The following is an 18,079-nucleotide window of genomic DNA, read 5'->3' as shown; positions in this document are numbered from 1 at the left end:
GTGTCCTTTGTTTTGTTTTTCATTTTAATGAAGCACCAAATGTTTTTAATTAGTGAAAGATCTGCAGGCAGGTCGGTTCAGCACCCGAACTCTTCTACTACAAAGCCATGCTATTGTACTAGATGCAATTGTCTCGCTGAAATATTCAAGGCCTCTCCTGAAAAATGAAAGTAAACATTTGTTGTTGTGAAACCTGTATTTACAGTTCAGCCTTATTAAAAATTTCTTTTCTCTCTCTTTCACTGTTCCAGGTTCCTCACCAGATGAGTGCCCTGACCTTCTTTCGTTACGAACAACCCGTTCTGGATTACTGCCAGGCCCACCAGCCCATGCGCCTAAACGTCAACTATGATTGCCCGCCTCAAAGCCTCGATGATCTAGCGCCTCGTGACAGGGGCACCATTCAGACCGTCGCTCTGCCAGCTGTTCCGCCCTCCAGCTCACCTCCTACCCTGAGAACCCCCATCCAAGGCCCCGGTGTCCCTTATCCGGGCACGGAGCGCTCCATAAAGTACCCGTCCATCGAGCGTCCCACTAGCACCCTCACCTTCGGACGCTAGCGCTCGACTTCGGACGCTCTAGCGATTTCTTTCGAATGCTAATGACTCTTCGGAGAGTTAGCAGCCTTTCGAAGGAGTGAAAAGTTTTACTCCGGAAAAAACAAACAAAAAAAAAACAAACGGATCTAACTTTTTACGTGGACGGATTCTTCTTCTTCTTGTGAACATTTTTGTTTTGTTTTGTTTTCTGGAATAAAAAAGAGAAGGATCTATAAACGAGCCGAACCGACGACTCAGACGTTCGATCCGCGCTCCATGCCAGTCAGCTCTATGTACAGGGAGACAGGATTTCATTTGTGTTTTTCTGTTGTCCTTTTTTTTCCGCGTTCTTTTTTCCGACACAAACGCTGCTCTTCGGCGTCCTGCTCAATGGAAAATTGAAACTCAATACAGCATGCGTGGCGCGTTAAATGGCACTTTCGTCGCTGTTCTGTGTCCTTTCTCGTGCCAACACGATGGGACGTTGCCTTTAAAAAGCTGATAATGGTGATTCACTCACGCTGTGTCGAGAACGAAACAAAAATGTGAAATAAACAAGTTGCGTAGTGGGAGAAAAAGAAACGAGGGGTAAGGGGTTGGTGGGGGTGGGGCAGGGGTGCAGGTGCGAAGACACACTAGGGCCAAGATGTAAGGGAAAGCATGTTCATGTTTAGCAGCGCTCGAACACATCTAGCTGTTCTTTTCAGTTCCGTTTCCACCGAGTCAGCGTTTGATCTGTGATAAAGCTCTGGAAATCCTGTTCAGATTCCGACGTGAAGATGAAGTTCTGCCGTCTCAGTTGAAACCGTTGTAAAGTTTTCCCGTGTAGAACTTCCCGAGACGTGCACCAGGTACCAAAGATCAAGCGTTTTATTCAGATGTACAGTTCACACACCATCAGTTCCTCTGGTGGTAGCAAACCCAGAGAAACCTCAAACACCAGAAATAGAAACAATCGTAATAGAATTGATCTCAGTTGGAGATCAGATGGTAATGATGAAGTAAAAACATTAGTGTCAAGGCTAGTCCAGAGTGCATACATGTGTTTCTCCAAAACAAGTTTCCAATCTCCTTAAATTATTTGCTGACCTTAAACTAAAACAAAAACAAAGAAGTCAAATATGATTAGGACTATTAGCGTTTGTGAATATGTTTGACAATTGACTTGCGGGAAATTAGTTTTACTTTCAGATGATTCAAGGTGTAGTCAGAACTGCTTGTTGGCGGTGGCAATTGCTGGATGGTAAAAACTTTGGCTTAAATAGTAGCCCAAAAGTTTACTAGTAAACGTGAGGTGACGTACTGTGACAGGAAGTGAGATTGTCCGGTGAGGCGTGTCTAAATGAGAATGGAAGGAAGTGGGCGGGGCTTACAGGCAAGATGTGTTCATGAAACTTTTGCAAATGTCAATCAGCCCAGATTTGAATGTCGATAGTTGTGTGTATTATGAAGGACAATAGAAAACGTTTTTTGGAATAAATCATTCTATCAGGCAAGTCTACTGAAAAGTTCTAGTCTGTTTTCTAAAAAGCACGTGAGTATGTTAGTCAGGATCTACCGAAGAAAAAAAAATTCGGATTGGAACTGAATTCCGCAGTGTGTCAGGATCCCATTCGGTCTGATTTGACCATAAGGAGGCCAAATAGATGGTCGCTTGCGGCGTGTTTAGCGCTTTGACCTTCTGGACATTGGAAGATGTTTGAAATAGATTTCCATGTTCGGTATTTCCGAGGTGTCCCAAGAGCGCCAAGACGTTGAATGTTTCTCCACTAGAAGCCATGCTTTCATCTACAGGAAGTCCGTTCCTCCGTTGGCACGGTGTCGGAGCGGCGGTGATCTGCACTCATTTTTACTTTGTGAATGGACTCCAGATCTAAAGAACACTGGGATTTGTTGCCTGTAAACATGGATCTTCGATTTATTTTTTTTTCCGTCACCCTGTGTGCCTGTGTGTTCGGACTCAACACGATGAATGTGGATCTTGTACCCCACCGTTCGTGGATTTTTTTCTGGATTCTTTTTTTGTGTTTGTTTGTTTTTAAATCCTTCTCTCCTGCACCACGCATGTCGAGGTCAACACAAAAGCTGTCCGACTTTCATTTGACCTTGACTAATTGACAAGGCGATGATTCAGCCTTGCTGTGAGAGACACGGCACACACACACTCCCTCCCTCCCCCCCTGGGGCGTTTGGTGACTCTGCACAATGTTTGCAGACGCTAATTAATTAACACACAGGACATGTTTATCTTGTACATAGAGAGGAAAAAGTATCACGTTGTTTGCTTCTTGATGCACACACACACTCATGCACTCGCACACACACTCACAAACACACACAGATGGTGAACAGTAGGTGTTGCTCTGCCAGGACTGATCTCAGAGCAGCCGTGAGAGAAAATCTTCGGTAATATAATCCATGTTTTAAAGGTCGATATTTTTCTATCTGCTCTCGTGACCTTTGCATCTCATCGTGCTCATTAGTTTTCATAATCCGTCCTTTTGCTCGGCGAAGGCACACGGCGGAGCGTGACAGTGTAAAGATTTTACGGGAAAAAAATAAGGTCTTGTCATTTGAACAACGTTCCACATGGTGTCCGTGCGCCCCGGTTTCATTCTGCCGTGGTATTTTTCCCTCTCTCTATATACTGTATACGTCGGTTCAATCTCCTCTGCTGTGTTTTGCAATTTTTGAAAAGTCCGGGCAATACCCACCTACACACAACCACACACATGCATACACACAAAAAGTGATTCAAAAATAAGCAAAAAGAAAAAAAAATATATCTACATGTACAATAAGAGTAGCTTGTGTTGTGTTCCAAAGCTTCATGTATGAATAATGAGCTGTTGAATTGATATTCTTGTTAATGCCATGGAAGTTTTACCCACAATGCTCCAGCGTCGCCCACAAGAAAGAAGAAAAGAAATAAAGGGTGTAAAAAAAATATCAGAAGTGCCCTAAACCCTCTGCCCTGAGAAAATTTGCGAGACATCTCAGCAGTTATACTCTGTTAGATGTATGCGCCGGTCCAAAAGTTGGTCCATGGCATCGCCCAATTAGTCCTGTTTGCTTGGATGTGCCTTGATGGAAATGCAAAAGAAAAAAAAAGAGATAAAAAGAGAAAAAAAGGAAGCTGTGTGACTGTGCTCCAAAACTGCTTATTGGTTTGACAAGTGCTGGTCAATAGATGCTTCTCGAATGGTATGTGTTGTAGGAGTTCACACAGGGAAACAACAACACAGAGATGAGCAAAGAAATGGCATCAATGATTCTGTGCTCTGAAATAGGAAAAGACGGAGCTACGATACCAGAACTCAATGCATTAACACTTTTCAAGAGCCACTTATTATTATTTCATTCATACATCCATTATAACCTTCACCCTTCTGGGAAGATGTTCCACTGGATTTTTTTGAGATTTGTAGAGGTACAGGTACTGATGTAGGTGAAGAAGCCTAGGATGCAGTCACCCTGGGATTGAGATCAGAGCTCTATGGGTGGCCATTTAAGATCTTCCACTCCAACCCATGTAAAGCAGATCTTCATGGAGCTGGCTTCATGCACTGGGGCACGTATTATCCTAAAACAGTTTTGGGTCTCCTAGATTAAGTGAAACGAAAATTTTATCCAAGCATCCAAAGACGTTCTAAACAATTGTGTGTCTCTAAATGTAAAGTCCAGAGTCCCAATAGATCTGTGCAATACACTGTATATACAAAACATTTTCTTAACCATTTACATACAGTAATGTGATTGGCTGCAACAGAATCTGCCACAGAAGCCTATAGGAAAGTGTTTGAGGCATTGGGTTCCTGATTGGTCAGGTCAGTGGTTCAATCTGCTACTGTTGGGCCCTTGAAAAAGGCCCCTTAATGATCCAGGTTATCATGGCTGACCCTGCACTCTAAAGACTTCCTTATCTATCTATCTATCTATCTATCTATCTATCTATCTATCTATCTATCTATCTATCTATCTGTCTGTCTGTCTGTCTGTCTGTCTGTCTGTCTGTCTGTCTGTCTGTCTGCAGGGTTGGTTGGTTGGTTGGGTGGTTGTTTTCTGTCATGTTGCTTCTGTTAAATCCATTACATTCGACAATAAGAATTGATGCTGTACATAATAGCATTCAGTCCAACGTATACCATTTGAGACGCTGTTAATCCTCGAGGGACTCCGAGATCCTCATGAACAATTTGTTACATTCTTATTACATTTTGTGCCTCAGCATACTGACATAACGAGGACAGGACGATACAAAGTCTGCACGGGTTACGCAAAGCCCAAACCACCTATTTGCATCTTCATATTGTCAGTGGAGGCCAGCGGAGCTCCAAATCCTCGTGATATATGCTGAGGTGTTTTGTCCTTATTATCTTTTGTCACTTCGTGTTAGCTTGTTTTCTGAAATAAGGCTCATCTGGAGACATTATATGGAGACATTTCCCTGCCGCTTCAGAGGTCCAATCAAGCATGAAGAGTGTGACGGGCTACATCACATTAGCTGTGTGTGTGTGTGTGTGTGTGTGTGTGTGTGTGTGTGTGTGTGTGTGTGCAAGATTTGTTCTGCACCAGGGAATAGACGCTTTTCAACCCATTTGTCCTTTGATCAACTCATTAGTGAACCACCGATTGCACCTTCAAGCTGATAGAACGTATCATGATGGTATTGTTTATCAATCGAGGACAAAGTGGATATGTACGATCGCTTCTTGGTTAAGTACATGACATGTCTATTTAACCTGGAATACACAAATTGGACAGGGACAACCCTTGTACTTCTGTAGTCAATCTATTCAGGCATTCACTATGAGGTTCAAGTGAATACAAGTTATTGAATTTTTAACCTATATACACTATATGGACAAAAGTGTGCTTTTTGAGCATCTCATTCCACATATAATCCCTTAATTTAATCCCACATTAATCCCACATTTTGCTCTTATAATAATTTCCACTCCTCTGGGAAGATGTTCTACTAGATTTTGTGGAGATTCATTCAGCCACATGGGTGTTATAAAAGTCAGGCAGTGCTGGAGGTGAAGCGAGGAGATCTAACTGTTTGGAGAAGAAACACACATGGCTGGAAGTCATGTGTCCCAATAGTTTGTCCATATAATGTATATAATAAAGATGACTATATGTATAAAACTATTATTATAGTTAATAGAAATTTTATTACACTCGTGTGTGTGTTCATTCTACCACATTCTAAGGTGTCCTATACAATTGTGGTAAAAGTTTGAGAAAGAATCACATACTGTATGGCTGAAAATTCAGGTGTATTTTAAATTAGGAATTCAATTATGAATAGCTTTGAAACTGCAGTAGAAATTCAAGCGTTAATCAATTTTCAACTTAGATACTATTATTAATATTGTTTTATTTCACACGTGATTGTACATTTGTCTATTTTTACATTATTGCATTGCAAAATGTTTTGTCTGGAATATTTTCTTACATCTAAAATAAAACTGCATGTAAAACTTTAAAGCACTCGCACTACTAAAGACGTAACCACTCCAACAATGGTAGATTCTTCTGCTTTCAGCTTTCCCCTGTCCTCTACATCTGCCTCTTTCAAACCAACTACCTGCATGTCTTCCCTCACCACATCCATAAACCTCCTCCTTGGTCTTCCTTTTTTCCTCCTTCCTGGTGGCTCCATCCTCAGCATTCCCCTACTGATATACCCCATGTCCCTCCTCTGCACATGTCCAAATATCTCAATCGGGCCTCCCTCACCTTGTCTCCAAAACGTCCTACATGCGCTGTCCCTCTAATAAACTCATTTCTAATCCTGTCCATTGTCGTCACTCCCAACAAACATCTCAACATCTTCAGCTCTGCTACCTCCAGCTCCACCTCCTGACTTTTACTCAATGCCACTGTCTCTAATCCATACAACATCGCACGTCTCACCACTGTCCTATAAACTTTCCCTTTCATTCTTGCATATACCCTACTATCACAAATCACTCCTGTCACTCTTCTCCACCCACTCCACCCTGCCTGCACTCTTTTCTTCACTTCTCTAACACACTCTCCATTACTTTGCACTGTAGACCCCAGGTACCTGAACTCCTCCACCTTTTCCAGCTCTTCTCCCTGCAACCGCACCACTCCACTGCCCTCCCTCTCATTCACACACATGTACTCTGTCTTACTTCTACTGACTTTCATTCCCCTTTCCTCCAGCATGTACCTCCACCTCTCCAGGCTCTTCTCAACCTGCTCCCTACTCTCACCACAAATCACAATATCATCCACAAACATCATAGTCCACCGAGACTCCTGTCTGACTTCAACCGTCAACCTGTCCATCACCACTGCAAACAGGAAAGGGCTCAGTCCAACCTCCACCTTAAACCAGTCTGTCGTTCCTATTGCACACTTCACTGCTGTCACACTGTCCTCATACATGTCCTGCACCACCCTCACATACTTCTCTGACACACCTGACTTCTCACCTTCCGAAATCCTGTTAAACAATCTTGTTTAAAACTCCATGCATCTCTCCTAAACATTTCCATGCTTCTACCGGTATGTCATCTGGTCCTACCGACTTTCCACTCTTCATCCTCTTAATCGCTGCTCTCACTTCCTCCTTACTAATCCTATCCACTTCCTGCTTCACCATCTTCACACCATCCAACCTTCTCTCTCTCTCTCTCTCTCTCTCTCTCTCATATTCCTCATTCATCAGCTGCTCAAAATACTCCCTCCATCTTCTCAACACACTCTCCTCACTAGTCATTTCCATCTCCACCCTTTATTGCGCTAACTTGCAGCACATCCTTCCCAGCTCGGTTCCTCTGCCTGGCCAATCACTACAAATCCTTTTCTCCTTCCTTAATGTCCAACATCACATAGAGCTCCTCTTAGCTTTCGCCACATCCCTTTTTACTTGCTGCCGCATCTCCTTGAACAACAACAATAGTAGCTAATCCAACAAAAGTGGGCGTGGCCTCTAGCATAATTTCTAGTAGTCACATGAATTGCAGGTTCTTGTAGTAACGTTTCTAACATGCAGGAAAGAAAAAAACATTGAATTAATACATTAAAGAATGAATGATTGTATGAATTAATAATAGTAAAATTAGGGTGAAATTTATCAAATCCAAATAATAATGATAATTAAAAAAGGGTTGGATTGTAATCATTGTCAATAGAAAATGTCAAAATTCTACTGTAGCTTTAAAGATATTCATGAATCCCTAAATGGTTTAGACAACACTTCTTCAATTGAATCACATCCTTACTGCTTCTACAGTGAAAAACCTTTAAGCTTTTATGATATATTTCATATTATATTTTCATAATATCATCAGCTCATATTGGACTAAGAAATCAGAAGCCGTAATACTGTGTGAAGCGAGTAGGAAACGTAAGTTCTTCTATACCCACTGTCCTAATTTCTCCCGATTCCTATATGGTTCACGGAGCAAAGATGGAAATGCCTCCGAATTGAAACTGACAGGCTGCAATTTATCCTCAGAGTCATTGGTTCATTTCAAATCCAATGTGCTGGAATACAGGGCCCAAAAAAAACACAAAAACTGCATCGGCATTCACTTACTTACAAGCCGCATCCCTGTGTGTGTGTGTGTGTGTGTGTGTGTGTGAGAGAGAGAGAGAGAAATCAAATATCAGAATTGATCCAAACACATTTGCTTAATATACTATATATATATATATATATATATATATATATATATATATATATATATATATATATATATATATATATATATGATAAGGGACATGGAAAAATACATGCAGTACATCAATATTTGTTTTACAGTAATCATACATGGTATGTCAAAAGTTTGTGGACACCGGAGGGTAAAATTTCTTCGTAGTTTTTGAAAATCTCATCCTACATTTAGTTCCCATTTGTATTAAAATAACCTCTATGTTTCTAGGAAGATGATCCACTAGCTCCTAGGAGATTTGTTTAGATTAATTCATCCACAAGTGTGTTAGTAAAATCAGGTACTGCTGTCGGTGAGAAGGTGAGGAGGCCTGGGGTGCAATCAGCCTGGGTTTGAGGTACAGTAAATATCAGGCAACTCAAACTTTAGATCTTCCACTCCAACTCATGCATGGCATATCTACATGGAGTTGGCTTTGCACACTGGAGCAGGTTCGAGTCTCCTAGATCTAGTGAATTGCCTCCAAATATGTGGTAATATTTTGCAGAAGAACTGCATACGGCAGGAGAAATCAGGTGTCCAAATACTTTTGTCCATAGCGTGTACATTAATACCATTTTATTTATATATATATTTATTTGAATGATATTGCAATTGAAGTCATTGCATAACCTGCACCATGATTTGAGAACAATGTGTAGGGACACATGACTCAGTGCTCAGTGCTCACATGAGACAATTTGTTTGAAGGCTTTCTTCACTCCTCTACACTTGTCCTTTCTGGTTGGTTAATAGAATATCTCTTTAATTTGTTAATCAGATATTATAGTTTAGTGTATAATCACTATTCTGCATTGTATTGTATTGATGCTTGGATTTATAGTTTAGTGTATAATCACTATTCTGCATTGTATTGTATTGATGCTTGGATTAAGGTTCCTTTACTGTTTCTATCAATGTTTGTGAAATACAAACACAATTTACATCTGGTCTTTTATCTGAGCTGCCCCAGATAAAATACTAAAATAAATCACTCAGGTTGATTTCTTCGTTCATAAACAGTGTTCCTACGGCTACGTCTACTCTAATCCGGATACATTATAAAAAGTCGTTTTGGTCTAATAACATTCCATGTCCACATTTTTGTTTTCATTTATGTCCTAAAAGTTGCTCATTCTCACTGAAACATCTGAAAACGTTTACGTCCCTGTACTGCGCATGAGCCTCCGTTTTCACAGTCAACACTGCAAAGTTGTTTTTAAAACTTTCTGTTGACTGAAAACGTCGTCTCAGTTTGGATTGAAGGCCAAAACCGAGAGGAAAATATACGCTTTAAAAAAACGAAAGTGTATTAGTGTGGACATGGCCTATGCCACATTTTCAGAGAAGTTAAAAGTCGGCCGTTAACACGGTCTTGTGACCAAAAATGGCCTGAGAAAATGATCTGAAAGGGTCTGTAATTCAGAATGACCTTCTCACAATGTATTTGCTGCTACTGACTATCCAATAAAACGCAACATGAAGTGACATATTGATCAATGGGACATGACACTAAAACTTAAATACCACGGAGCCTAAAAGAGTTAAAAGGAATACCGGTATGTGAAATCCCAACAAATGAGAAACTTTTGTTGAGTAAAGGTTCTGCTTGTATGATGTAGCGGTTGCTATGACCGCATTACTACATGACAGCAAATTGTCAAGGAATTGAAGCTGTTTCTTTGCCATGACCGGGTTTATATTCTTCTCCTCTGCTGCATTGATAAATAGCACAATTGCCAACTCATCTTGCTTTATTTGTTTACCACTAGCGAATTACGTTCTATGGTAATAACGTACACGTTTTCTTCTTCTATATTACAGTAATTACACGTTTTTCTTCTATAATACAGCATTTCTCAAATCATCCTGAATATTTGCAAACCAGGAAGTGCATTTCTCAAAACAATTTCTACAAACAGCACAACACATTGGATTTCTTGCAAAAGCATCTCAAAAGTCATTGTTCACAAACAAAATCCTCAAAATGTTTGGTCGTGTTGTCAGTTTGTGCACAGATTCAGTATTTCCTGAGGTAAATTAGGGTTTGGATTACAGTGATTGAGTGCACAAAGGCTGAATTTCCTTCGCATTTATGAATTTCAACGGCACAAATTGATTTATTTGATTGCATATTTGATTTATATTGACTGCAAGAGACCGGACAGGATTCACACTTTTACTGTACTGTACAAGTGTTCGCTCATTTTTGGGTTGTTTATCCATTTTCAGAAATTATAATTCTGTGTTTTGCTCTGTCTGCATCTGCTCAAGAGATTCACTTTTGACTTATTTTAGAAAACTAATGGTTGATCTTGATGCCCCTTCATTAGTGAAATTCAAGATTCTTCTGCACAATTCATCAATTCAAGACACATTTACAAGGAAAAAAAATTACATTGAAATTTAAGCTTGATAAATTCTGACAACTGGTTTATCCATTTTACATTCAATCACTTCTACAATGAACTGATGCTGAGATGTTTTGGGGGTTAAAACTGTTCAGGTGGAACCAGTATAATATATATCGATCAACCGATGATGTAGGAAACAGCAGACACTTGTACACGATCAATTAAATGAATGTACCAAAGTATGTGTTCAAAGCAAAAAGAACTGTTTTAATGAGTGCACAAGTGACTAAATGATGTGGAGGTTGAACACATACTGTCATTTTGAGAATTTTATTTCTGATCAGAAAAACGCTCCAAAGCAACTGAGAAAAACTGTAACCTGCATCACAGCCTACAATTCAATATGTGTCTTCATCATACAATGCACATCTGGGTTCCATCTTAGACAGTGGGATTTGTTTTCATCCTATAAGATTGCACAGAAGAAACATCTGCAAAAACTTTCAGAAGGCCAGATTTCACCATGTCCAGGGTTTTTCCAGGCCGTCGCAGACTCCCCGGTTTAATTAACATTAACCCATGTTCGATTTAGCATTCATTATTCACCAGAAACTTTAAGAAAGCAACAGTTAGCATGAATTGAGATTTGTTTAAATGTTAACTAAACCCACAGGCACCGGCTAATGTTTATTCACAACCACGACTATGAATCATTTGGAATAAATGTGCAAAAGATAAAAAATTATAGCACGTCCAAATATCTAAATGTTGATGAATTACCGAACTCTGGCTTGAATATATAAATATGAATATGTTTTTAGGGGGTTGGTTTTATTTTTTTACCATCTTGCTTAAAGAACACCATAATGGCATCCTATTATAAACTGTTTCTAATTAGAAAAACAGCTGCCTTCCAGTTGGACTAATGCAGGAGGAGTATCTATTGGACACTGTCTATGTGACTGTGTGGGACACTGTACAAGTATTGTGTCTGACTCCAGTCAGAAGTCCAGTTTAAAAAGTAACAATATTTAGAGCTAAGAAAGGAATGAAAAAAAAACTAGAAAGACCCAGATGTTTTTGCTGACATATATAACCCAAGGGTAGGCAAACACATCTGTGTCTTTGTAGTTTTGCTCATTCGTTTTTAAAGTCCTGAAAATAGTTGCTAATTTAAAGTATAGTCAGACATTATACTTACACTGTGTCACATGATCACATTTACAGGATATACTAACCCAGGATATCATGTGCACCATAATTGCATACATATTACATTTATGGCATTTGGCAGACACCCTTATCCAGAGCGACTTACATTTTACAAATGAGCAGCGATGGAGTTAAGGGCCTTTTTCAGGGGTCCAGAAGTGGCAATTTTGGTGTGACTGGGATTTTAACTCATGACCTTCAAAGTCCAATGCCTTAACCGCTAAGCTACCACCTCCCAAAATGTAATAGGTTATTTAGAAAACGATTCGTTTGTTTTGAGTCATTAATGTGACCCATCTCAAAAACCGTTGTTTTTTTTTTTCTACTGGATGCTGGAACTCCATAGGTTGTTTACAGGAAATAGAATTGAGTAGTTCACCTTTCGACCCTTCTATTCTGTGTCGTTCGTTCTTCTATCACGTGACTCTTATAGACGCTATGCAGGACATTACACAGGAAACAGAATTGAGCAGTTCACTCATGGGTTCTCTGGTCAGAGTCGTTTTTTCCTTTTGTCACGTGACTACCATATTTGCTCTGAAGGGGATTAAAGGAACAAAATGAACTAAATGACTCAAAAGATATTTGTTCAATTTGATGAACGAGAACCAAGTCACTAAAATAATTCAATCTTCCCATCACTATATATATATATATATATATATACACACCAAAAGGACAATATTTTATCTGCTATTAAAATACCTGAAAATTAAAAATGTTTTTAGAAACATAATTGGACAGATTGATATTTAACACTCTTGGGGGTAATAATAATAATAATAATAATAATAATAATAATAATAATAATAATAATAATGTGTGGTTTTAAACGCCTTCCCAGTATCAAATTGCTATAATCAATAACTGAACGTGCAGCAGAAAGCAGTTACTCACCCAGCGTAATGGTGATTTATGTGCTTCTTGCTGACTGTGAGTAAAAGCCATTTCTAAAAAACTGATGTGTTTTTAATTCTTTTGCATTACCCAGAATGCACATTTCACAGCTATAGGAATGCCGGTGTATACAAAGCAAGCAGTACAAAGTTTACCAAGGGAATGATATACAGTACATGATTTTTGCTGTTTGGAATGATTAGCCCATCTATAATAACCGTCTGAGATGCCGTCGTGTCGGCGAACGTCTTCAGGATGTGATAAATTGACTGGAGCGCATACTAATGATTCATGCAAATTTCAGAACTCTGGTTCTAATTAATTTTTTTCCCCCTTCAAACAATTAAGTTAAGGTAAGGGCAAAACAAGACGAAAAGCAATAGAACTCCCCGTATAGATATTGTTCTCTGCTGCGCTCATTAATCTCTGTGAAAAATCGTTTTCCTGGTTTTGTCTGGTCTGAGGTGGAGGAGATGTTTTCTTTTTTTCTCTTTCCTGTTTTTTTTTTTTCTTGCAGGATGTAAATATGCACTACATCATTTTCAATCCTTCAACTTACTTTGTTCGTTGTTTTTTTTCTTTCTGTCTGTTAACAGATCGGACACTTTTTTTTCTCTCCAAATACAAAATTCTGTCTCTTCTTTGAGTATATTATTGTCTGAAAGAAAACGTTTTGTAAAAATTTTGATGATGAAATCGGAAATAAAGTAATTTAAAGATCTAATGTATGAAAAGCGGCGTCTGGGTTTCGGCTTTATTTGAAACAAAACCGTGCACCTTCACGCATGCATTCCATCACGCTCGTAGTGGCAACACGCCATCCCGGATTTCTCTGGTCCCAAGACTCCAGCTTCTCCTGAGGGATCCCCAGACATTCCAAAGCCAATAATGAAAAATTATCTCTCAACTGAGCCAAAAGTTCGCCCTGGGGGCTTTATCATGTGGCAGAAACCTGAAACAACTCTAGCAGGATTCAACCAGCTGTCTCAACTATGGGCTTCTCTTAATTAGGAGGAACAGAAGCTCTACTCTGAGAATGTCCTAGAATAAGCCCCAGAACCATTGTAGACCTTCAGTTCTATCACTGAGATATTGTTTCAGTCACTATCCACAGCTCGTGAGTGTTGGGAAATTACCAGTGCATAGAATGGCCAAATAAACAGTCAGTTTCATCTCTAAAATTAGTTCCTGCTTCACTATTGCAGACTGAATTTCTTACTTTGCTGACTAAAGCTCTTTTTTTCCACCATAAGTACCTTGGTTCATACAAATTTTGCCTGAATAATTAAAATTTTTTCAAACATAGAACTAAAACTCTATATCTGGTGAAGTTCCTCAGGGGTTATTTGTGAGACTCTGGTCTTAAAACCTGGTAGAGGGAGGTTTTTTTTAAATACTACCTTTGCTTACTTCTTTGCTTGTTATAGAAAGACAGGGCAGAAAAGGAGCTGATCTTTGGATCATCCTTCCAATCCAGTTGTCTCCCAGAGTGGAATGGTGAACACAAAGGCAACTGAAGAAACAATTGATGAAAGATTATGGCACAAGATCAGAACAGGGTTACTGCTTTTACACTGCAGGAACAGCTGGGAAAACTGCAGGCGGATAAATGGTATCATTTCACCCTTAAGGGTAATACACCTCAGGAAGTCTCCAGTATGGATCTGGGCCATTCAGAGGTGCTTAGCTATTGCTAAGTCTGAGGTAAAATAGTTTTGAGTTTCCTGAACAGGGGGAGCAGTTCGATCCATTTTCTCTCTGCAGTATAATTTTGACATTTGCTTTGTAGGACAGAGCTCAAACTATCCAACTCGAGTTTTAAATGACATCTGAGGTCACCTTGTTTTTTTCTAATATAAAAAAATGCTAGAATAGTGTCTTTGGCAGCATCAGGCTAACCTTTTGGGAACTTCTTTTTAATGTGCTCTGTTTGACTGCAGATGCTCTGAGGCTTGAAAATCTCATAGGTCACCAGCCTCATACTTATTCCAAGGATTTTTGCTTTGGCCTTTACAGCCACATTGTGACTCTTCTTCTTTTACAAACTTTTGCCGTGGGTGGGTTTGTGGTGTTAGAGGGTTACATTGCCACCGCAATCTTCCCTGGATGACTTGTTTTATTGTATGGACAACTCGATGATGGAAAGACAATTTCTTTTTTTTTTAAGTCTACAGTGGCACAGGAGCTGTCATTGTCCTTCAGCCCTGACCTTGGGTAACTTTCTTTGTCGAATTTTGTGCAATTTTTCTTCTCTAGATTCCTCCTACTGAATGCTGCTAGGTTGATTAGGTGGACAAAATTGCCACCAGATGTAATTGAGCATATGAACGTGTGTGCAAGTTGAAATGCTATTCCATCCAGATTGCATTCACACCAGAAACCAGGTGTTCCCAGTATAAGATCTGTAATCACTATGATGCTATCAAAGATTGAAGCATTACAGTAAATGCTCACATTTTCATAGACAGTTTTTCTTTGGGACCATGAACTTGATTTATTCCTCGATTTATGATGGAGATGTGATATATATAATTGTAAACAAAATGTGTATCACCATCATCATCGGAAGGAGTAACTTTATTATAAATATATTGTATAATTATAAAATTATATAGAATATAAATAAAAATGTAATTCCGTAAACATTTACGGCAGATGCCCTTATATGGAATAATTTACATCCACCTCATGTACACAACACAGCACTTGAGGGCCTTGCTCATGTTCCCAGCCGTAGCAGCATGGTGACTGGGATTTGAACTCAGGAACGAGGTCCAACATCGTGATCACTGGGCTACCATTTTCTACAATTTTAAGCTCATTATTAGAGCAATTTTCCCATTAGATTCCCCCTTTTTTTATTCCAGTTGACATCATTTATATGCATTTGATTATGCAGGGCCTCTTGGGCTCTAATGTGGAAATCATCAGTTACTAAGAGACGCCAAGCTTTTTCAGCTTGTGCAAGTCTCTGATCAAAGTCAAATTTTGAAGCCCCTAGTCCTCCAGCAGAAGGAAAATACAATGGTGTATCAGGATCACAAGGAGACTGCGCCATGATCATGAAAGAGAAAAACAATAATAACAATACATGGCCTATTCGGGCTTCTGTAAGGTTTTTTTCGATCGGTAATTTCCCCAGCTTTGCCCTTGTTTGCTAATCACTGTTTACACCTGTTTCCTGTTAGCTGTCTTGTTTTGTCTCTTTTGTCAGTGTATATATGATTTTTTTAAAGCGAGTGCAGACGCAATATTAGGCCTGGGTTTCACAGTTCTTGCTCTATATTTTACTTTTGTTGGTTTCTTATTTTAGATTGGATTAGATTCAACTTCATTGTAATTACACCTTATGGTACAAGGCAATGAAATACAGTTAGCATTTGACCAGAAGTGCACCAGTACAAAATATTTACATAAATACAAGTCGGTAAGGCTATGATATATGATAGATACAAATCTGTATCTATTATCTAATAAATAATAAAAAAAAATATGATAAATAAACAGTACACAGAAAGGGGATTATATACAATGAGTATAATGGTCATGGATAGTGCACTGAAGGAGATATTGTACACAATTGTTATGAAAAGTCATATATAGCACATGTGTGCAAAATGATAGAGAGTGCAAAAAAGGAAGTTATTATATAAAGTGTGCAACAATTATAATTGTAATCTTGAGTATTAGATAGATAGATAGATAGATAGATAGATAGATAGATAGATAGATAGATAGATAGATAGATAGATAGATAGAGTATAAGTATGTTATAAACATTGCAACGTGAATTAGGGTTACATAATGAATGGTATTAAGTTCAGTGTTTGTGTGTCTGGGTTGGTGGGCGTGGTAGTGGGGGGTGAAGGGTAGGTGATGTTCTTTTTCCCCACAAGTAGACTTAAGTGATTCAGCTTTTCTCTGGTTATAACTTTTCCTTGCAAAGCACTGATGACTCTATATCGCACTCTTTGGACAACAAAACATTTTCCTACCACATCATAGTGACCCCACAAAGCTCCAATGTCAAATATTAATTTAATCATGCCTGATATTTTGATTAAAGGCCAAGACTAAAAGTAAATTTCTTTACATCCTGCCTCCAGGACATGTAAAGCCAAATGCATTGTTTTGAACTGCAGCTCAGGGAGCATCACAGGGCAACTTAACAACCTCTGAGGAAAGTGGTGTCTGCCCTCTTCATGTATCAGCTAATAGATATCAGCAATTGGCAAGTACAACTGTAACTGGCAGGGGGGAGAGGGTATGCCATCCTTCATGCCAAGAAAGAATGGCTAATTTTGCTTCCTTGGCTCCTGGCCATTTATTGAATGTGACAAGCAGGGTTCTAGCAATCTTCTGACGAATGGGATGAATGCTTTGCATAGTTTTTCTCACATTTTCTTACAAACTGATCTAGGTCAGTTATACAAGCACGGTATCAAAAAGGTTTGAGACTAATGGTGCTGCTATTCTGACCACGTGCGTTACCACGTCTCAGATTGCATTACGGATAGCAAGATAGAACTAATTCTATTTGTGGCTGCCACAGAGGTGTTTTCAGTGACATCACTTCAAGAGCGAAAGAACATCACTGGATAACAACGAAAGATCAAGAAGACCTTGAACCAGCTCGACTTGTGCATGATGATCGTCGAGGAACAATCCACATTATGGATTTATGGATCTCACTTCCGCACCCAACCCTACTCGCCAGATTTGGCTCCTGCAGGATTTCACCCTGAAGATCCGCTTAAAGGTCACCGTTTTGACACGCTTCAATAAGAAGACTTCCAAGACACGTTTTAGAGGTGTCAGGAACGCTGAGGCGCTGTATTGCTGTGCAAGGGGACTGTTTTAAAGGTGATAGTGTATAAACATAGATGAATTAAGTACTTTCTTGGTGAGCGAGTCTCCAAACTTTTTGATACCAGTCTCTAGTTTTTGGCATTCTATGTATACTATTCAAGAAGGTAAGGATTGAAGAAAATAAATCTTCACTCTTCAGCTGCATGAGAGTTGAGAAAGGTGAACGCCCCTTTTCACAGTTGTGCGTGCTACCTGCTTTGCCAACACTTCAAATTGAGTCCATGATCTTCCACCCACAGGGGGTGAATCAACTGGAGATGTTCTCAGCATAGCAGCTTATTTTCTTTTTTTTTGCAGAAACTGACTGAAAACATGCCACGATACATATTGGAAAAAGCTTTGCGATTTTTCTTTTAGGGTGACACAAGGAAAAAACAAGAAATCATCAGCTACCTCCTCCTCAACAAGACTGACAGAAGACACGAGAGACCTCGGTTTTGGAATCAGATAGCAAATTGATGTTGCTGCTGACAGACTAGCGGCAGCAGCAAATAGTTAGAAATCACCACAGCTA

General features: G+C 39.3%; 1 protein-coding gene across 1 annotated transcript in view; it reads left to right on the top strand.

The window, feature by feature from the left end:
- LOC124393917 (leucine-rich repeat transmembrane neuronal protein 4) overlaps positions 1-6,206 on the top strand; it is a 114,904-nt gene extending 108,698 nt beyond the window's left edge. Inside the window, exon 3 of the mRNA XM_046861974.1 lies at positions 252-6,206. Coding sequence (XP_046717930.1) covers positions 252-560 — 309 coding nt within the window. The 3' untranslated portion in view covers positions 561-6,206. The remainder of the gene's footprint in view (positions 1-251) is intronic.
- Positions 6,207-18,079: the final 11,873 nt, after the last annotated feature.

Source organism: Silurus meridionalis, chromosome 11, assembly GCF_014805685.1.
Source record: "Silurus meridionalis isolate SWU-2019-XX chromosome 11, ASM1480568v1, whole genome shotgun sequence".
Classification (NCBI taxonomy): Eukaryota; Metazoa; Chordata; class Actinopteri; order Siluriformes; family Siluridae; genus Silurus; species Silurus meridionalis.
Note: the sequence above shows the minus strand (reverse complement) of the source record. Positions and strands in the feature narration are given on the sequence as shown.